A 22758-nucleotide genomic window follows, 5' to 3' on the forward strand; every position below is an offset into this window, starting at 1 on the left:
CAAAACAGAGGGGAAAGTGAATCTTTGCTCCATTTTCATACTGTGGAAGCCAAGGAGGCACAACAAACAGGAAAAATCACTCCAGCCTGAGACTTTTGGAAATGGAAACCACCCAATAAGAGAGGTCACTGCAGGAGTGTGGCAGCAGTTATACATGTGTTCCCAATCAATACAATTATAATTCTCATACAGCTCCATGCCCCTGCCCCCACCCCCAAATAAATCCATGTGTCATCTACCCAAACCTTCCCCTACTAACTTTCTCTCACATCAATTTGTTGCTCTTTTGTACATTGCTCTTTTGACACCATTTTGTGTTAACAGTTGCCCTTTTGACTCTTCTACCCTCTATGAGATTCCACATGTTTCTGTACAAAATTCTATTGATGCAGAACTCTCTCAATTAATTTTAAGTAGTCTGAACCTTCTTTAAAATGCTAGCAGGAGGTAGCAGGGGTGGGGAACCTGCGACCTTGAGGTCACATTGGCCACAACTAAGGATCCAGAAGGCCACATGTGGCCTCAAGGCTACAGATTCCCCACTCCTGGGTAAGGTTTCATGTCCCACAAGTGTTATTATTGACCAAGGCCCCAATCTCCCAGGTCCCCACTTAAGAGACAGTTTAATTAAAATGGTTTTACTTAAGCTTAAAATTGTATATGTATGTGTGTGTGTGTGTTAAAAAAGTTTCTAAATAAGAAGCAATTTTTTTTAAAGAAATGTTACTGCCAAGTTAAACACTGAGACAGTGAAAATAATAACAATAACAACATGGGCACAAAGCAAGTCTCTCACAACAATCCTCTAAATGATCTCTAAGTTATATGATCATAGAAGTAAAGCATTAAGGGGCTTCGTCCAATCCCCTCATTTTACACATAAGGAAACTGAGTGCAGGAGGTGAGAGGGATTTGCCCAAAATCACAGTAGAGGAAGTGGATCTGACCCAGAGCCGGTGTTTCATTCTTTGCCCTGCACCACCCCACCTCTTTTCTTCAAGAAGAGTCAGGAGGCAACCGGATATGGCACAAATCCCCAAACTCACAAAATATTGAACTTATATCCTAATGCATATAGAGGAATTCCTCTTCTCCAGCTAAGTCGCAGATGCCAATTGTGTACTAGGATCTAACAGAGGGAGAAACTGAGCACCAGAGAAATGAGCCGACCTGTACAAGGTCTCACAGCCAGTGACAGTCTGGGCTAAGCTTCATGCCTTCTCCTCCTCCACCAAGTCCAGGGCTCTTTCCACTCTGCTATTATTGTACCTCTCTAGAACCATAAGCAAGGACTGACATTAGGTCTCTGGGGGCGCCCACGTGCTCATTTAAGCCTGAAGATAATTGAGTCACTGTTTCTCTGAGTTATTGCATGGTGTCAGTCTGTTCCATTTGCTCTGGTTTTGCTCTTTATTGATGGGACTTTACAACATATTGTTATGTCTTAAAATAGTGATGATTAATAAAGATCAATGTCCGGTTCGTAAATACAGAGTTAAAATTTTACCACTCTCAAGAAAACCTGTAAAATCTGTTATTAAGTTTACCACTGGAAAGGGGAATCAGTCAACAAGCATTTATGAAGCATTTGCTATGAGCTAGGCATTTTGCTAAGTGTCAGGGATACAAACACAGGCAAAAACTAAAACAAAACACTAGCAACAATGTCTGCCCTCAAGGAGCTCACTTTCTCGTGGGGGAGACAACATTCAAACCACTATGGACATACAAGAGATGGGGGGGAGAGAGAGAGAGAGAGAGAGAGAGAGAGAGAGAGAGATACACACACACATATACATTCACACACATAAAGTGTAAATATACAGTTATCTTAAAGGCAACCACAGTGGTAGAGGTAGGGAGTCTTGGAAAAAAATCTCTTGTAGAAGGTGATATTTAAGCTGAGTCTTAAGCCAGGGAAGACAAGAGACAAAGATGAAAAGGGAGAGAATTCCAAGCATGGAGGAAAGTCAGTGAAAAGTCATAAAGTTAGAAAATGGAACATTATGGGTGGAACTTCAAGAAGGTCAGTGTTGCTGGATGTGAAGGGGAATAAAGTATAATTAGACTGGAAAGACAGGAAGGACTTTAAAAGCCAAACAGAGGATTCTTTTTTTTAATCATGGAGGTAATAGGGAGCCACATGTGTTCAGTAGAGAGGATGATATGGTTAGACCTGTACTTCAGGAAAATTACTCTGACAAAACAGTAGACAGAGAGAAAACATAAAAACATATACACGTTACCAACTACCACTCTTTTCACATGGCCTGGTAGAGGCTGGCTCAGCAAAATAAGTTCTGGTCATGTTTTCAGTAGTGGTACATAGGTCACTACCAATGAAGTCACGTATGCAACTAGGATTGCATGCTCACATACACATAAACACGAACCTTTTTGCATTTATACTCTGAAGCTCAATCAAACCTGAGACAGACACAGAAAACAAAGTAAATGAAACATTGGGAAGAAAAACTCATTTCTCACCTAGACACACACACAAAAATAACTTTAAAAAAATCTCACCTGAAAACATTGACTTGTTAGTTAGCTAAGCAAATCCAGGCAACATCTACATATAACACCATAGTAAACACACTGAAGAATGAGCATTTGCAAAGTGCTACTAAACCACACTGGCTGAGAACTGCACAGGATGAGCAGCCTTTTTCTAACGGACAATCAGCACCGAGGGACATGCTATGCAACATCCCGGATGCCTTGCGGTTACCACTGTGCTGTGGCACAGGCTGCCGCCTTGTTCTCAGTGCCCTTTGTTCTGTGGCTGATGAGCACGCCTGATAGAGACCTGGTTTGATGTCTTTTGAAAGAAGCTTGTTTGAAGACATAGCATGCTGATTGAAGAAATTATGCAAACTTTGTGGGCTTCTAAGCAGTTAATTCTGAAATCCCCAAAGAGTCCGAATGACAGGTCAGCACCTTTTGGGCACTTGGAAATTAAAATTTCTTTTCTAACAGCTGGATTGTTGCTGCTGTTGTTGTTTTAAACTTAGATGGGAGTGTAAAAAGGGTCAGGAGGGGGTCTGCCAAAGAAGATTAAGTCATGGCAAAAGAATTAAGTTAGAAAACTATGTTAAATGAAAAAAGGCAAAAGAACAAAAGGAATAAAGATGAGGAAAGAGATGAAATGAGCACCTTGTGAAGCAAACTATTAATTTTCCTTATGGCATAAAGATAAATGGGTTTTTATGGACAGTTGTTTCCCTGTTTTTCATCCTGCTATTAAGAACAGCAGGTGAGTGATTATATTTTGTATCATAATCCAGTCTTGATTTTGAATAATGAGCTGCTGATGAGAGGCTAAAAATACTAAAAAGCTAGATAATAATAGCTAACACTTTCATATCACTTAAAGGTTTGCAAAGTACGTTACAACAGTTATCTCACTTGATCCTCACAACAACCCTGAGAGGTGGGTGCTATTATTACCCCTATTTTACAACTCAGGAAACTGAGTCATATAGCAGATAAATGACTTGCCCAAGACTGCTCAGCTAAAAAGGTGTCTGAGGTGGGATTTGAAGTCAGGCCTTCCTGCCTCTAGCTCTATCCACTGTCCCACTAGCTTCCTAAGATCAGTGCAGGAGTTGATTCAGGCAACTTCCTGCTCTAATCTTAGCAACTCCATTTACTGACAGATCATTTGCTAAGGTTGTCATGACTGCTGGCCATGCCTTGAGCCTCTTTCCCTTAAAACTGAAAGTGACATTCAGTGTTGACCAATATAATGTAAGTTCCTTAAAGACAGGAATGGTTTCGCTTTTTCTTTGCATCTCCACCTAACCATGGCTGGTATATAGGATATTTCAAATGTCTTCATGCCGTTTTAAGCTACAGATGCTTAAAGCTGCACTAAGATTTTTGGAACACCCCATCAATACCTATAGCAAAATCACGATCAATTTTTAGAACTGGTCAGAGAACAAATGGAAAGAGCAACAAGCTACTTGGGTCCATGACATAAAGAAAACGTGAGAATCCAAGCACGGTGACCCAGACACATTTACCCTGCATTTAGAGATTAATTCATCATTTTAATAAAGTAACCAAGCATACAAGGTCTTAATGCTCAAAAGAAAAAAAAACATGAAACAAAGCAACAGATACAGAATGTATTTTGGACTACCCTACTTCTTTGCCAATGAACAATATTCTACAATTCAGATGTTCTTAATCTCTCTTGTGTCATAAGCCCCTTTCTCAGAATATTTTTAAATGCATAAAACACATAGAGTAAACAAAGGAAACCAATTCTATTGAGATACAGGCATCAAAAATTTTTTTAAAGCACATAGAGGTTCAAGTTAAGAACACAGGTGATCATCTAATGTCTGTGCAATTCAATCTAAAAATATTAAGCACCAGCTGTGTCCTAGGAAGGCCCAGTGCTTGACTCGGGGGACTATCTGTGGTATGTTGGTATATATTTTTTTAATTACTTGGTAATATCAACCATAATATATCATCTCAATGGTAGCTTGGAAAAAATTTGGCTTGTAAATAGCATTGCAAATCTGGAAAAGTGAAGGTAAAAGATCAGCAAGAGAGAAGAAGAGCATGGGTAATTTGCAGACGGTTTGAGGAATAGCTCAAATAAATGAGGAGGTACTGTTTGTTACCAGTCCTTACAACACAGGTCCTGGGGATGTTGAGTGTAGCAGGTATAACTGCTGCTCAAGCAGCCTCTCAACACTGAGGATTCTCTTCTTACCCCTTAAACAAAAATGTAATCCAATGGAGGTGCTAGGTGGTGCAGTGAATAGAGCACCGGCCCTGGAGTCAGAAGGACCTGAGTTCAAATGTGGCCTCAGACACTTAACACAAAAACTAGCCATGTGACCTTGGGCAAGTCAACCCCAATTGCCCTTCAAAAAAAAAATGTAATCCATTGTCCTATGCCTTTCACTAATAGTAAGCAGGTTTGGTGGCTTTTTCCCACCCTAAACTTGGGATTCCAGATTTAAACTTGTTAACTAACACAGGTGGAATAAATGATTTGTTGACTGCAAAAAATAAAGGAAACTTTTAAAAATGATACAGACTTGGGTGCAGAATGAGGTTAGTGCTCAACAGTCCAGGAATATTTGGCCATAACCAAGAAATGAATGTATTCTATCTTTTGGAACACCTGTGTAAGATGTATGTGAGTGGCCTCAAAGTCTCTTAGCACATCTGAAAGTATTAAAAATCCTTAACAGTTAGCCTTGGTGAATAAAGAACAAAGACAATCACCTAATACCCCTCACCCACATTCAAGGAGCAGCACCAGGCTCCATACGTGGCAGGTACTCAATAAATATCTGTTGGATGACACTATCTCTTTGGCAGTTGTTCACATACAACACTCCTTCTATCTTTGTATATGTAATCTTTATGTTTTTTTTTTTATTTTGTGCATGACTTTATGCCAGGAATAAAGTCCTTCCCCCTCACCTAACCCTGGCTCTTGGAATCCCTTGTTTCCTTTGAAACAACTTGAGGCATTCTCTAGAGGAAGCCTTTCTTGATGCCTCTAGTTACCAGTACCCTCCCTCCCCAAATATTACCTTGTATTATTTTGCATATACTTATTTATGTTGTCTCCTCTGCTACAAGGTGCTCTTAACCAGGGTAGGGAGAGTTTTGTTTTGGTCTCTTTATCCTCTGTGTACCTGCCATAATGCAAATGATTAATAGATGCACGCTGATTAAGAACCCAAATGAAAACACAAGAGAGTGTGTTATTTTGAAGAGTACTGGACTATAAGGATCCTTGGGGTTCTCATCCCTGTTCTGTGACTCTCTGGGCCTCAGTTTCCTCATTTTGATTATAAAGGTATTGGACTATAATTTATTTTTTACAGTTCTATTACTACGAAAAACTTAATTATGTACTTTATATAATGTTTTCCCTTGAGACTTCCCATTTGAAATAAGGAAGATGAAGCTAAAGGTATGGGGGAAAATTATTTCAGCAACATGATCCTTCCCTAATCACTGCTACTTTGCAGCATTCATTTTTCTTTGAGGTGTTCACCCTTATATAAAGTTAGTAAAGCCAATCAATGGCAAAGAAACTTGGAATCTAACTCTTCTTCTGTTGGAATTTCTTGTGCTCTTAAAAATGACTGGTTTAAGAAAAACATTATTCAAGTAAGGCACTGGAGCTAAAAGATGGGCAGAAAAAAGAAAAATCATGCAATCACAGAATTTATTTTAGCTGGAGGGATCTAAGTAATCCTGTGGTCCAACATCTGTATTTTACAGTTGTGGAAAATGAGAGCAGAAGAGGCTAGTACCATGAAAGGAGCCTTAGATGTGGAGTCTGGAGAACCCCCATTTAAAGCTAGCCTCTGATTTTAATTGTGTGACTGTGAACAAGTCATCTGACATCTCTGAGCCTCAGTTTCCTCATCTGTGAAAGGGGGATATCACCTAACCCACAGGGTTGTTATGAAGAATAAATGAGCTCATGCAAAGTTGTGTTTTTTTTCCAATCTTAAAGCACAATAAAATTTCTGTTGTTGTTGTATATCCACAGGCCACAGAGCTATTTAGGAGCATAGCTAGGCCTAGATAAGGGATTTCCTGACTCTTAATCCAGTGATCTTTCTGCTAGAGCAGACTTTTTTCCTACTGACTTGAAAGAAGCACTACATTTAGGACTTCCTTTCAGATTTAAGGCTTAGTAGGGGAGAATCTTTGTCTTATGGTTCAGATTCCCTGGCCCAAGTCAGAAAAAGTGTAAAGACAGAAACAAAGAAGGTGAGAGCAGAGAGGAAGGAGGCAGGGAATGGGGTGGTTGATTAGGTCACCCCTCCTCTACCACCACCAATGGCAAGGAGCTTCCCAAGGTCTTTAATTTAAACCTCTCCATGCCTTGGCAAGAACAAAGGTTCTTCTGATGGCACAGAAGTTGTTTCAGGGGGCAGGGAGCAGAAGAGATGGGAGTACGTGTGCCAAATAAACTATTACATTGGAAACAGTAGTGTTCATTTGTTCTCTTCTATCAGAAATAAACCTCTGTGTAACACTTTATTTGCAAAGTCCCACAGGCACTTCATTAACTAGTCATCATTTTGATATTATAAAAATTTTAAAGATAATTTAGATTGAAATGATTCAAATAGATTTAGATAAAAAATGATAAAAGATAAAAAGATGATTTTAAAGATAAATGCATTTAATAGCCCTAGTCCCACCTAGTTTAGGAGACAGGGTTAAGCCTGACAAGCACAGATTCCTTCCTGCCTTCCCCTGAGTCTGGATGACTCATGCATTGTCTCAGAAGTCATGCTACTTCTTAGACATCCTTTCCGTAGTTAACATTCTGTTGTTTATTATATACCTTCCTATTTTCATCATCCTCTTTTGTGGTTCTGAAGATACTTGTGAACAACAATAATGATTGTCTTAAAATGAAAAAAAGTAGGATGAAAAGCAGCAGGATTGGAGGCAAGGGAGAAAAAAAGAACTGACAGTGGAAGGGAGGAAAGAAGCTTCTGTGTGGGAAGAGATGGGAGGAGAAAGAGAATGACTGAACAGAAAAGCCAAGGTCTGAGGGTAAATGAGCTGGAAAATTTAGGGCTTGTTCTGCCCTCCCCCCCGCCACCCCGCCTCCCTTCCCCCTCCCCCCCCATGAACACTCCATTTCAGTTTTTCCTTCTGAAAGCTTTTTTGGTGATTTTTACAGACTGGAATAGAAAATGGCAAAGGTACAGAAGGTGAAGCCCTCTGCCCCCACCCTCCTTTAAGTATTTCGCACTCAAGATCCTGCTATTAGCAAATTCTATTCCTTAAGACATCTAAATAGCCCAGAACATGCCAGGTGGCAATAATCCACTGGCCTCTCTCACTGCAGCTCAGTGAAATCCTATGCACATAACTGAATAAAAACATTCTTCAAATCCTACCCCATGGCCACAAGGCTCCAGATTTAAGTTGGGTGGGGAGCTGGAAACATCACTACTAGATGGGACAGGGAACAGGAAAAGCAGATTTCGGCTAACAGCCTTACTGTTGTTTTCCAGCCCAAGCAACAAACTGTCTTCTTATTCGAACCTACCACCAACTTCTTTCTTCACAAGACAAAGCCTTTTTTCCAAAATGTTTTCCGTTTAACTCATCTGTTTTCCTCTCATTGCACAGACCTTCCAATGCCACTACAAATTTAGTGTAAACTAGTTGTAGTTGTTGTTTTTATTTCAAAATTAAGCAGAACAATTTTCCTAATACTAACTAGTGAGTATCAACTTATGCTTTTACTTTCTTTTTATTTTTTTTAACTTATTCTTTTTCAATTAAAAAAAATGCTGATGATCACCAGCCTAGAAAAAGGGGATGGATGGGTAGCGTTAAAATTTGGCACACCTTTTCCCATCAAGCTGAATAAGAAGACTAGCAGCTTCCTGACATATCTGCCTGAATAATCAAGCACAAATCAAGGAGGACTGGGTACTGACAGTATTAGAAAAGGTAAATACTATTAAAAATTTATCATTTAGATTTTAAAAATTGCTTTTAAAGATATAAAGAAAATGAAATGTGGTCATTTCAAACTACACACCTGTACTTTGAAACTTCCACAAGTCTGAAGTGTCTCTGTCTCTCCCAGTTTTTCTCTCTTTCTCCCTGCCATACACATATAACTCACACAGACAGGAACATGCACATGTGCACACACATGTACACCCAAGTTCAGTTTTGAATAAGATAGGCTGCTAAAGAGTGAGATGCATTTGAGAGCCAGGTGTGAAAATGCAACCGAACTTTGTCCATATTGCATTCACTGTTGCCCACACCAGTCTATTGCTTATGTAAGGGCTGAGGTATCTCTTCCTAAAATGTTCAGAACAAGTGGTGGTACTTTCAGACTGTCAAAGCTACAGCATGATTTGTTCAGCATTCTGATATCCATAGTCTATACTCTGCTAAAGATACAGGGAACAACACCATACTATTTTTAATCTGGCATTTTAACTTGCTCTCTGTAAAATCATATAAACTTACTGCATGAAACATTACCAAAAAGAGATCAGCTGACTCTGTCTCAGCTCAGATAGCAAAGGACACAAAAGACCCAGTTCTTAAGGCACCCTATTTCAAAATACTCTCTGCTTCAGACCTAATGGAACAGGTCAGTAGAAATTAATGTCAACACTGTTGGGCAATTGAAATACATAGAACTCACCTTAATCCCTTGAGACATAACACATTAAGTTTTTTCATATTTTTTTACCATTCACTTTTCTGTACCTGGCTTTACAAATAATTAGCTCCAGAGGGCATTAGGCAGCTGAAGACAGAGAAAGGAACTACATCTTCTACATAAAGAAAAACAAACTCCTTTGTCCCTAAGTGTCTAAGTACAACAGGGACACATATCAATATAACAAAAGGCAATCCATAATGAAGTCAAAATTAATATGAAAGGTAGTCAGCAAGCAGGTCTCCTTTACTAGATAACATCATGTTAGAAAAGGGTGTTTTAGTGGGTGGTGGCTATGCCTGAAGGTTGTTGACAATTTATTCATTCAATTACCTAAGATGCAACAGTAAAGAGGGATTCAGAAATGGCTGTGGGGAAAAGGGGGGGGGGGAGAGGAAAAAGGGAAAATAATTTAAAGGAATAGAGACTGGATTAGCTTGAGGGAAAGCAGCCATGTTCAAAGAGTCCTGCCCATGATTAAATTATGTATTAGTTTTAAATCTTAACAAAAATACTTCACAAACAATCTTTGACACAATAGTATACACTGAAAGCAACAAAAATCAAGATTTCAGTATGTTTTCAGGGCTGGGGAGGGGGATGTTCTTTAATTTTTTCTTTTTATTCTATTTTCTTTGACTTATTATTTTATTTAAAAAGGACTTATTAGCAGTTCATGTGGAAAATCCAAAAGGAACCTAAGTAAACAGTAATAATTAAATTTCAGATACAGATTATATTTGTGCAGTGTACCAAACAAAAGCCTAAGCCTGAGTACATGTCAATTTTTCTGCCTTTAACAAACAGGACAATCTATATCTCAAACATGATTAAATTGCAAGGAGCACAACAAACAGTTGTCATACTGCATTACCAGATTTTTCAATGCTTTCTGTTCCATCAACAGAACGCCTACCAACTGCAAAAATAACCACTGCCAAGGCTCCACGAGGCAATTACATAAAATGCTGAAGAATTACTGAATTGGAAATTATCAAAGTATAAAACCTGCTTATCCCCAGGGAAAAGGAAGGTTTCATTTGTGTGAATGTTTTTTGTAGTGGTAAGCATGTTGCAAGGTATGCACTGAACTCTGTAGAAATTTAAGGAAGCCCAAGATTACATCCTATTTAAATTCATCTTTACATCCTCTTATGTGTTACTGAGTATAAATAGGCTTTGTTTTCTGAAATTTAAGATGTGTGAATGTTTCTGTTGTTTTCATGATACAAAAATGCCAAATAAACTCCCAAATAATTTTAAATCAGTGCAACCTTGGATAAACTCCCCCCTCCCCAGGAATAAAAGTTGATGATGGGGTACGAGTTGTACTATTATCACCTTGAGTTTCCTTATTAACAAATTAAGGTACATCAAAGAGATATACTTGAGGGCTCTAAGTTCTTTCCCCTCAAAATTCCCTCTCTCCCCAACAAAAAAGCACACATTTTCATCTGAATGGTAATCTTACAAAGTTTTTAGAACAAAATCAATTTTTTTTAAAAAAGACGAACTTGAATCATGCAAACATGCTTACATTTTCCATATCCATTAGAATCAAAGCTTTCGTTTACTTACATGCTGGATACAATAAAAAAGTTCAAAGAAATCTGCTCCCAAAGAACAAAGTGATTACATCCACCGGAGTCTGCTGGGAAATGACTAATACACACTTTCTCGCTTGCTCTCATCCCTGTGCAATGAAATAATCCCAAACTGTCTGTTCTCCCAAGTTACAATCACAAGGACCTCCTAGCGCCACCAATCTTGTCTTCACAAAGCAGGAGCAATGCTTCCAGAGTAGTTTCACCCCCATCCTTCTGAATTTGCAACTTGGGCTCTGATGCCCATCTACAGAAACATGCCAACTTAGAGAACATAAGTACATGCAGGAGTCACAGAATGCTGTGTCTTCAGGGTTGTCTGAAAAAACTAGTAGAAAGCGAAAAACCAGAACTATTTTGGTCCCTATACATCTCTTAACTATTTAACACATTATATTCCTAGAATAAGTGAGGAAAGTCTTCCACTTACTCAACCCCACCCCCACCCCAAAAGAGAGTGATTGCTTATTCTTTTTCAAACTCCAAACTATTACAATATTATATGTAAATTGTTACCAATTTTTTTTTAAACCCACACATGCTGTAGATGCTGACAGGGTCATACAAAAAGCAGTGACATTAATAGGTACCCTTGAGGAGAAAGAAGGCAATCAATTATGAATCATTGGAAGAAATTGTGGGGCTGTCAAAAGCCCCAGTTACAGCTGTGCTGCATCAAATCAAACTGCATTTAATTTCCAAGTGAAATTATTCCTGTTTCTGATGTCTAGGGTACTTGTTTGTGAAATCTACAAAATAGACTACATTTAACTAGACTCTAATCAGATAAGAAATTATTCACACTAGAGGAGAAAAGTGGAAGCATGAAGGAAAACCTTGGAAATAAATGTCTTTTCTGAGTTGGAAGCTCCAGACTGAGCTTTTTAGACCTCACCTATCTGAACTAAGACAACTTACCCACATCTGTACAGTGCTTTAAGCTTTACAACATGCTTTCAACCACCAACAGTGAAGTGAGTGGTACAACTATCTTTATTTCCATTTTATAGATAAGGAAACTACTATTAGACGGGGAAATACCTATCCTAAGGTTACCCTGGATCAAGAACTGGGGTTTTAACTCAGGTCTTCTGACTCCAAACTTGGATATTCTTCTTTAAGGACATATTTGTGTATATATGATAACAATTTCCAAATTAACTTCTTTTTAAAAACAGGTACTCACTGTTTTTATGTTTTTGACTTGGAGTCACTTAAAAAAAACCTATTAAGCAGAATAGTAAAATTATAAACATTTCTCCCTGTGAGCCCATCAAAATGGGTATTTTCTCCTCCATCCAATGTAAACCCTGATCACTAACAATACTTTTAGGGCTCAACACTTCTCCCATCACTTTCCCCAGGGTCCTTTAATACTATTTCTGTGAACCAATTTCAGAATTTGCATAATAGTGAAAATGGAAACATTTTAAAAGAAATTCTAAGGCAGCACTATCTATATCAATCAGCAAGTTGTTCCCCAAAGATTTAAGTGCTACATATGTAGAAGAGTTCATGAGGATTCTAATAACTTACCAGCACATTCTTAACATGAAATTACTCCTTTTAGAAATTTTGCCAGTGAAAAGCTCAGATAGCCCCAAAGTTAAAAAGTATCATTATTTTTATTCTTTCCTAAATCTAGCTACCTAGGGCCTTTAATAACCCTTTTCTAAAATGTTTTGATTGGCACAGTACTATTAAATAGTCTATTTCAAAACTGCTTCAAAATCTTAAACTTTTGCGTATTTATTATACTGAATCATAAAATAAGATTTGAAGAAAATAATTGATAGTCTCCTTGTGCAAACTGAAAAGTACAACTCAACTAGGTTACAAAATGAAGGAAATCTTTAACATACACATATATTCACAAACACACACCACTTCAAATATTTAACTCAATTTCATGCTTATAATCATTGATTTTAAAAATATCCATAAAAACCCAACTAATCTATCTGTTATAAAGCCTAGGATTCTGTGTCATAAGCTCTAGGAGCTTTACACTTTTGAAAAATGGTAAAAATAAGCTTCAATACTGAGTCTGCTCTAGATAGGACACTTCAAAGAGTAAGAACATGGTAGTAGAGACTGAAAATATTAGGCTACTGTTTAGTAAAAGAATCAGATTCCTGTGAAAGATGAATAGTACTGAGATCAATGCCAGAACATTAGCAATCAGGGCATTTAGATATGCATCTTTTGGCTTAGCCTGAATTTAGTGGGGGGAGAGAATGATGAGACAAAAGGAGGGAAGGGGAAGAGTAGCCTCAACCTCTGATTCTGCCATGCTACAGTTGTTGTGCTGGATGCTACCAACTCAGGAAGGCACATATCTTCAAACTTTTCCCAATAGTCTGAAATCATAGGAATTGCCCCTAAGCAGAGGTGATCATGTCTGTCTTTTTTTTTTTTTTAAGCAATCGGGGTTAAGTAACTTGCTCAAGGTTACACGGCCAGTTATTTCTGGGTGGGTGCTAAGTATCTGAGCCCAGATTCCATCTCCAGGTCATCCCGACACTGGAGCCGGTGCTCTTACTTGCTGAGCCACCTGGCCGCCCCATGTCTGTCTTTTCATTTCTCTATGGAAGGAAGGAAGAAAATTGAGCTATATGTGAGTTTTTTTATAAATATCTCTCAACAACTTCACCTTCTTGGATAGCAAGTTTCTACCTTAACATTCATCTTAGAAGAAACAGAGGTGAAAGACAATGAACAGATGAGGTTTTGCCTCAACTATAAAAATGTCATTTCATTCATTAGACAAAAACCAATAAAGCAAATAATCGGCATGTAGAAGGCTCTCATTTTTGCCCTTATTTAGGTAAAGCTAAATGTTAAATGGAGCCCAAGTCTAGCATTTGTTTTCCCATCGGTCTAAAATATCTTGTTATCTTACCCTGAATGTATGTTCAGTTTTCTCCCTGTGAGGAACTTGGTCCAGGGTACCATCTGTTTGGCTTCTTTTCAAACCAGCCGTAACATCAGGAACATTGCTGAAGTCTGGATTTGAAAACAACAGACATGAATACTTAGCATGGCCATTTTCAGGGGAAGTACATGGCAAATTTAAAGAGCTACATCAAGAAAAAGCAGAAAGAAGGTCAGAACAGTAACAAGGAGACTCCAGTTGTTAATAACAGTAAAATACAATACACTAACCTGCTCTTCTCCAAACCACATCTTTGCTTTTGCTGGCACAGCATCCACGACCCTCTTTCTAGCATCGTATGTCTCCTGTCCAGCATCATTTGCATTACCAATTGAAAACACCAATCAAAATGACATTTAACTTTCGTCCTTAATATTTCCTTTAGGTTCCTGATATAAATAGACACCCTGACTGAGTCTTAGATCAAGCTATAGGCAGTGTCATAATGTACTCTCCTTACCTCGTTTCACTGACTGAAGACAAATTTCCAAAAAGCTGGATGCAAACCTCGTACCACTCGGCAACTTCTCCCAACAAAACAGATGTTGCTCATTCACAGGTGGAATTCAATTTTTCCAAAATTACCAAAGGTTAAAGTCAATTTGATTTTCAATTAAAAGTGAAAAATGCATTAACATCTCTCTCTAACTTCCAATGTGGAAATTAACACACAAGATTAAGTTTAAGTGGAGCTGTTTCCAGCCTACAATGATGCACATCACCCTCTTCTTACCACCTTCTTCCATTATTATTTTTTTTTTAATTTGCAACTCCCTAAACCACTGGAAATAAAATTCTCTTTAGAAAAAACAGACAAGGTTTTCCTCCTAACTTTGCCCAACTACAAAAACATACCAAATTATTTCAACTAAAACCAAAGATCATAAATCATGCACCTATGTGGCTGAGCGGCTGGGTTGGACTCAAGCATCCTTGTAGGAACTGGTGTAGGGTCAACCAAGCACCATGGAGGCATGAGATGAAAAGCTAGAGAAGAAAACCCTGTGAGGTTTATAGAACTCAGGAACAGGAAGATAGACATATGACATGGTGAGGGTTTGTTGGTTTTTTTTTTCTGGATAACTTAATTATGACAGGTTAATGTTTTGCATCAACCTAATCATACAGTTAAGTACTAGAGGTAATGTAGTCTTCAATCAATACCCCTGCTTCTGTATTTTTTTACACCTCATTCCCCACCTTTGGGCATTCAGAAAGACAGCATAAAGTAGTGATTAGAGAGCTGGCCTCAGAGTCAGGACGACCTGGGTTCAAATCCCTCCTCTGAGACATTTGGCTGTGAGACCATGGACAATTCCTTTCATTTCTCAGTGATATTGCTCTTGGAAACTCTCTAAGACTCTAAGTGCCAGAGAAGGTACAGCTTTGTACTGGCAGAGGAATGTCCTTAGCAAGATCTCTCTGCACATGGCCAGTCTCCAACTGACAGTCAACTCTCCCACAAAATGACTACCAAAAAACCTAAAACCTTTCCAAAGGTAGGAGTATGGCGAGGTACGGACCAAAGGGATGAAATGTATTCGATTTCTGTCCCAAGGAGATGAGCCTTCTCTTTGTTTTGAGAAAACAACATTTAATTTCCAGGGTAAAAAGGGATCTAGACAAGATCTTGTAGTCTGGGACTTAAGATTCTCAAGGAAATTCCCAAGCAAGCTCTAAAAGAACTGACCTGGCTATACCCTTAGGAGTTACTTGGGTTTTGTATAACCCCACAAACAAAGCCAGTGTACTCAGAAGCATTAGAGCCACCTTGAACGACTTGGATATTAAGTGGATGAAAAGAGGCAACACAGTCTGGTAGGCTCAGGGTCACCAAGCAGCCTTCTAAAATACAGCTTCCGTTATTTTACATGAACATTTTCTGGAATGAGGGCAGACTGGCTAAAAAAAAAAAAAAAAAAAAACAGAGACCGGTAAAATCGTAATACTTATTTACAAAGCTGCTCTAAACAACTGCCAAATTGATATCCTGTCCTGGATGCCACCAAGCCTATGCATAGCTCTGCTTTTACATTCTGCCCACGTCATGAGCAGCAGCTGGCTGAAGTGAGTCAACATTCCCCAATTTCCTATCCAGAAAACTAGTTTCAGTTCTTATGAACCTGTTCTCTTACTGGTGTAAATGCTACAGAATTTACTAGGAAATAATTTTGTATCAATAATGACAAGTATTTACTTCACTCAAACAATGTGCTCAGCAGAAGAAAAATGTTCAGAGATGCTAATTCCACCAAGATTTCCACATGCTTTGGGCATCTGTTCTGTGATCATCATTAGCAATAAATAAGTATATTCAATAATCGATTCATAGCATCATAGATTGAGAACTGGAAGGGTCTTTAAAGTCATATAGTTTAACACACTCGTTTTACAAATGAGAAAATTAAGGCCCATACAGGTAAAGTTATGCCTTCACCTTCAGTATGCACCTTAGTACTTCCAATACTTTGTTGCTGTGAGTATTCCCATTACTTAATACAAATAAAATTCTTCTAATTTAATAGATGGCCTTTTGTCATCTTTTTCTCTTTATCAACATCATCATCCTACAGACAACCTGATGATGAGTCTCTAAACTTAGGCTTGCCTTCATAATGGACAGACAGAAAGTTTGGAATGGTGAAGGCCTATATATAGGTTTTTTTTTTTAAAGCAATCAGGGTTAAGTAACTTGCACAAGGTTACACAGACAGTTATTTTTGGGTGTGGTGCTGAGTATCTGAGCCCAGATTCGATCCAGGTCATCCCGACACTGGAGCCAGTGCTCTTACTCACTGAGCCACCTGGCCGCCCCTAAGCAATTGGAGTTAAGTAACTTGCTCAAGGTTACACGGCCAGGTGTTTCTGGGTGGGTGCTAAATGACTGAGCCCGGGATCCGATCTCCAGGTCATCCCGACACTGGAGCCGGTGCTCTTACTCACTGTGCTACCTGGCCGCACCTGCCTATATATAGTTTTAAAAAGAATTCTGGTGACAGAGAGACAATTGTAGGACAGAGAGCTAATCTCAAAGACAGAATAGCCTGAGTTCATGTATCACCTCTGACACTGCCTGGCTGTGTGACCTCCGACAAATGACTTCACCTCTGTGCTCTATGTAACTCTAAGAATATAATTTGTAGCTAAAGTCCTCACCGGCATTGGTCAAGGCAGGGGTGGGGAACTTGCAGCCTCAAGGCCACATGTGTCCTTCTAGGTCCTCAAGTGGGGCCCTTTGACTGAGTCCAAAGGTCTGCACTTGAGGTCCTAGAGAGCTTCAAAGGGCGGTACTTGAGGGCCACACATGTCCTGGAGGCTGCAGGTTCCCTAGCCCTAGTAGGGGGTTTTCTTACTTGCGAATTTCAGTGTTAGTGAAATCACAGGTCCGGTCCCTATCTCTTTCTTAAGTAATTAGGATAAGGGATGTTTACTCTCAAGTCCTACGTCCTCCATAAAGCCTTCCCTGATTACTTCAGCCCACAGAAAGCTTACTTTTCTTCAAATTCCCAAGTCATTTATTTTCTGCATCACTAATTACTGTACTTAACTCACATGCTACATTATTATTTCACTAGTTTCGTGTGTTTCTATTTTGCCATGCCACACACACCCTTCACGATGACACTGTCAAATCACTGTGTTTGATGCAGTGGCAGACAGTGGTGTTAGCACACTGTCCCCATCTTTTCTTCTTTTTACATGCATCAGACTAGCATTTTATAGATCTAATACAAATCTACTAAACAAAATTACGAGTTCAGGGCCAGTGATTGATGTACTTCTATCTAGTGGACAGAGCTACCCCCTACACATACATTTTTCCCCATGTGATCATGGTACAGCAGATCCTCTACATGAGACCTGGTAGAGAAAAGGCGGAAGATGTAACGCTGCCTGCCCATACCCACTTTAGCAGAGCAAGGAAAGCAACAGCTCTGCCCACATTATAGTCTTAGGCCCATCACATGTATTCCCTTCATCTTCACTCAGGACCACCAAGAGAAAGACAGTAATCTTCCACTTAGGGCTTATGTAACTGTCCTTATCATTCACTGACAATGAACAACCATTTTGGCTGACAATTTGGGGAAAACGGGACTGAAACTAACAGCCTTGAGTTGGGAGAAATGTGGAGGGAAAGTAGTAATTCTGCTTCTTCTCTGAAAATCAGCATGTCAGTCCTTAATTGCATCGATGCACCACTGTCAGCCAAGTAGCTGGCAAACCTGAATCTATTACAATTAAAGGGTAAAAATCCATGTTAAAGATACACCAAGGATACAAACTTAAAATAGAAACATCAGGAAATGCAAAAGTGCCTTGCCCACGCCATGCATAATCTGAATTCAAAGCATACATTTACATCACTGCCAAAATAAATCTCACATAGTTATAGGAAAGAGTGTGGGCTTCTCCTCCAAGGATGAAAAAAACACTATGCTACATCAAGGTATCAAGCTCAGATTCACTGAGAAGTGTTCTTTGGAAATAGGTACCAGGAGAAGCTGGGAGATGACAGGCACACTAGAGCATGGGCCAGGACCCCTTGTCAGTTAGCCACCATCCACACCTCTAGTCCTTCTTTTCTATCCTCCCTTGATATCATTTCCTTGGTTGTAAGCCACCTTTAAGCATGCAGCTAACAGGACTGAGAATGTGATATAGTTGCTGTGGATACTTAACTATTCCTGGCCATTCCATAACCCCAATCCTCCTTAACTGCCTCCTCCTTGGAGACTTGGGGAAGAAAAAGAGGAGGAAAACAGCTAGAGATATCCTGGGTGAGAACATTCAATCTGGAATCAAATCAGCCTGAGCTGGACCCTAAGCCCTTATCAATTACCAATCATACAACTTTGGGCGAGTCATTTTATGTCTTTGGACCAATTTTTTCAATCAATCAAATGGAGATCATCTGATCACACAGAGTTATTGTAACGATTAAGCTGAAAAATATAAAATACTTTGTATGTATGAAGCACTGTAAAAAGATAAGCTAGTATTGTTCCTGTTATTGTTATCATTATCATTTCGTGGACAGCTGAGAAGGGATTGCAGTCACACTAGGTAAAATGTATGACATCTGAGGTCCTTTCAAGTGCTAAAACTATGATATTATGAAATCTGGTTGTGATGGGTACGGGACGAAGAGGATCAAGTATAGCAATCCTAAGTACCACTACCAAAGGTCTAGACTAGCAGCTGGCGACCAACAAACAAGAACCCAAGACTCAAACCAAAGAAACACTGCTGCGGGAGACAGCCTGAATATACAGCAGCAGAAGTTGTAAAAGAATTGGAATAAAACCAAAAATGCAGTACAGGAAGTGACAAAAACACAGGATTATCCATCCAATTTATTGGCACTATGACTGTAAAGGCTTCAGATAAGCTGTGTTCACAATTTCTGATACAAATCAATACAATTTGAGAAAAAGACTCATCTTTTGAGTTTTCTTATGAACATGTGGAGTTCTACTTAGGAAGGGGTGAAGAAAAGAGAATTGGAGTTATCTTTTAATAGAACTTTTCATATCTAAGAAGTAAATAGATAACTGAACTTAAACATAGATTAATACACTGAGAGAACAATGAGAAACTATCACTATGGATACTTTAAAAATAGAGAATTTGGACTGACAAATTATATATTCATTATATTTGAGAATTTGTATCACAGGATCAAAAACCTTTTAATCATTAAATCACTAGTCCATCCCAACACCAACACCAGAACCAGCACCACCATAGATATTAAGTATAAAGAGATAATATACGAAGGTTTGAATTTTTAAAATAGCAATCAAAGGAGTTATGTGAATAATAAATGATTTAATTATGTTTGCAAAAGCATAATTCATTATTAGAATTGTCCATCTGGTATTTAACAGTTTTTTATAACTGTATCATAAAACATAAGAGAAGTGTCAAAGTAATAATAATTTTAAAAATCAACTTAGCATTTATCTGCTTGAAGGTTTGCAAAGCACTTTACACAGGTTATCTCATTTGATTTTCAGAACAACCCTGTGAAATTATTATCCTGTTTCTAAGGATAAGTAAACTAGGGCTGAGAAAAGTTAAGTGACTTGCAGAGTCACACAGTTAATTTGGTTCCTCCTAACTTCTAACTCTATTCACTACTATTTAATCAAAGCAACAGTTAACATAATCTCATAGATGAAAAATTTGAATTTATTCCTTTTCTGTAATTATCTTTAAAAGGCAAAGAACAAAAAGGGAAGATAGTTTCCTGATATATGCAGTCCAAACATTTAAACAGATGAGATTCCAGAGAGGCAAAATTTAAAATTTTCACTGCAATCCTAAATTCCTTGTTCTACACACACACCAAAAATTACCAATTAATTCTCCAAATTTATAATTCATTACAATGCGCACAGCATACTGAGTTAGTTTGTACTGACAAGATTTAAATTATGTATTTCCTAAAGTTTATGCTTAAAATATACATATTTATAGTATTTTTCATTTAATTACATTTTCTCTAAACTTCCATTCATGCTTTTATTACAAAATCCTCAATACTTTTATATACTTCTCTTAAATCATGTAAGTTATGCAGTCTCATACTAGCAATTATTACTCATCACCATTCAAGGAAACAGAATGTTAACATGCCCATAAATTCCAGAGAAAATACTTTTCCTAAGCCTGATATTATTTGAGCAAATTATGTCAGAGGGATTGTAGATGAACTGTTAGATAAGTAAGCAAATAAAATGGTGGTGACCAATATTTTTTCAAATTCAAGGAGTATTCAGTTTTGAAATGAGAAACAGATTGGCACTACGGAAATAATCAGACCTCAGAGGCATGAGGTCCAGGTTAAATCTTGCCTCAGTCACTTACCAACTGTGTGCTCATGGGGAAGTCAGTCTCTCAGAGCCCCAATTTCATCATTTTTAAAATGAGGAAAAAGTAGAAATGATAGTGATATAAAAAGAAAAGGTTTTTTAAAAAACAAATTAAATGGAAATAGTAATAATTATACTATCAAAGTCATAAAAGTGCTTTGCAAAACTTTTTTTAAAGTGCTGCACCTTATAACCCATAAATTTTAAAGTGCCACAACCATGATCTAAGAAGCAGCCCAAAAAATATCAAAGATATATGTGACTAGGAAAGGAAATGAGTCAATCGTGTAATAAGTAAACAGAAAGATTGATTGCTGAAATGCTGTACTGATTGATAACCATGAAGTTAGTATTAGTATTGTATTAGTGTTATTATTATTGTATTAGTATTGTATGAGTATTATTAGATTGCAGATTTAGGTGACCTTAAAATTTTATTATCCATGTGAGAAGAAAATTAAAGGCAATAACCTGAACAGATCATTAACCATCACATCATGTGGTAGAGAAGTACAAGAGCACCAGAAAAAATATGAATTTCATGTTGTTCCCAAATTGATTTACCTGCTAAAGTTGTTATTCAATAGTACAAAGACTACTGCTCTTCCGATGACACACTCCCCTGATAAAATTGGTTCCCCAGTTTTCTCAATCTTACCCCTGCAATGTCTTGCCTCTCCCTCTCCTTTTCCTTTCTTTTCCTTCACACAGCCTCATACTCAGATCAGACCCCCACCTTTTGCCTAGACTATAGGCCCTATACTATCACAACAATTCGCCAGTTGATACTTTCCTGTCCATCCTCAACCCAGCTGCCAAAATGATACTCATAAAACACAGATTGGACCCCCTCTACACAAAAATCACCAGCAATTTCTTATTGCCTTGAAAATAAAATATAATAATATATAAATAATATATGTAATTTTATATAATTTTAATATGAAATATTTTAAAAGAAAATAAAATATAAAACCATCAGTTCAGCATTCAAAGCTTTTCACAATTGATTCCTATCTCTCTTCAGCCTCATTTCATATTCCCTTTCACATACTCATTTTTGACCCACTCATCATTTAGGGGATTGGTTCAGGAGGTGGGGGAAGGATTGAAAAGGGAACTGGTAAGGGAGGAAGTTCCATTAATGAATGTTCCTTTGGTTGAATGGAGATCCTATGTGAAGGGGGAGGATAAATACCTCGCACTGGACGCTGTTGGTAGGGATTTGGTGTCTGAAAAGACCATTTTTGTTATTTCAATGTTATCGCTTTTGGCTTCTCTTCTAGACTGTTCATTTCTGTGTGTTTGCATTCCCAGTTACTTATCCTCTTTTCTACTTCTTGGTGAGACTGACCATGGCAGACTCAAGGGCTTCCTATTCTGCAAACGTCTGCTGTGCAGGTCACAGATTCTGCTCCCACAATTCTCATTTCACTTAGAGACAGCGTATTGTGGTTTCATGTCCTCCTCACATTCCACTGGATCCTCTGTCTCCTCAAGTGTTGAAGAACTGTTTTCTTTTGTTTTCTGACTGAACTTATTTACTAGATCTGGAGGCCATATTTCCTTCTGTTATTAATATCAGTTTATCTGTTTATGCTCAAAGTTCTTTGACTTTTCTTTCTCTTGAGATCTTTGGTAATTCCAGTCTTTCCCCCCCTCTCCCCTTACTTTCCCTGATGGCTCACTTTCTGAGTCCTCCCTGGTTTCCCTGGGGGCTGGATCTCACAGTATCTCAATCTCCTCCTACACTGGACAATTCACCATTCCCCAGCCTTAGTCTCTGCTCCAGTGACTCTGGCTAGATAGATTCGGCCCTAGCAGGAGGCTGGGCTCTTTCCTTCAGGGTTATTGGAGTGTCCCATACCACCCCACACAATACCTTGTCCCGTTCTTTTTGTTTCTCAGTTCTCTGTCCTGAAAGTGCAGAGTGCAGTCCTGCAGGTGCTATTGCACCTTGGCAATATTTCTGTCATTTGGATTGGGGGTCAGGTATGGGGCTGAGCTCTACTTCAAGCCCAGACAAGTGTCTTGTCATTTAGGTTTGTACCTCCAGTCTTCTACAGAGATCTCTTGCAGCACAGAATGCTGCAGCACTGCTGGATATCAAGTGTGAGGGTTCAGTTGGCTAGT

At 38.4% G+C, this 22758-nt stretch overlaps 1 protein-coding gene across 12 annotated transcripts in view; it reads right to left on the bottom strand.

Moving 5' to 3' along the window:
* TIAM2 (TIAM Rac1 associated GEF 2) overlaps positions 1-22758 on the bottom strand; it is a 310489-nt gene that overhangs the window by 57778 nt on the left and 229953 nt on the right. For 11 of the 12 annotated variants that reach the window (XM_069069619.1, XM_069069618.1, XM_069069617.1 and 8 more), the window contains one exon: positions 13715-13818. In XM_069069619.1, coding sequence (XP_068925720.1) covers positions 13715-13818 — 104 coding nt within the window. Of the gene's footprint in view, positions 1-10786; positions 11229-13714; positions 13819-22758 lie in introns of those variants that run through there. The other variant, XM_069069620.1, reaches the window with a different exon arrangement.

Source organism: Petaurus breviceps, unplaced genomic scaffold, assembly GCF_028583685.1.
Source record: "Petaurus breviceps papuanus isolate PSGF00001 unplaced genomic scaffold, PetGlider_PUasm1.0 90784, whole genome shotgun sequence".
NCBI classification, from domain to species: domain Eukaryota; kingdom Metazoa; phylum Chordata; class Mammalia; order Diprotodontia; family Petauridae; genus Petaurus; species Petaurus breviceps.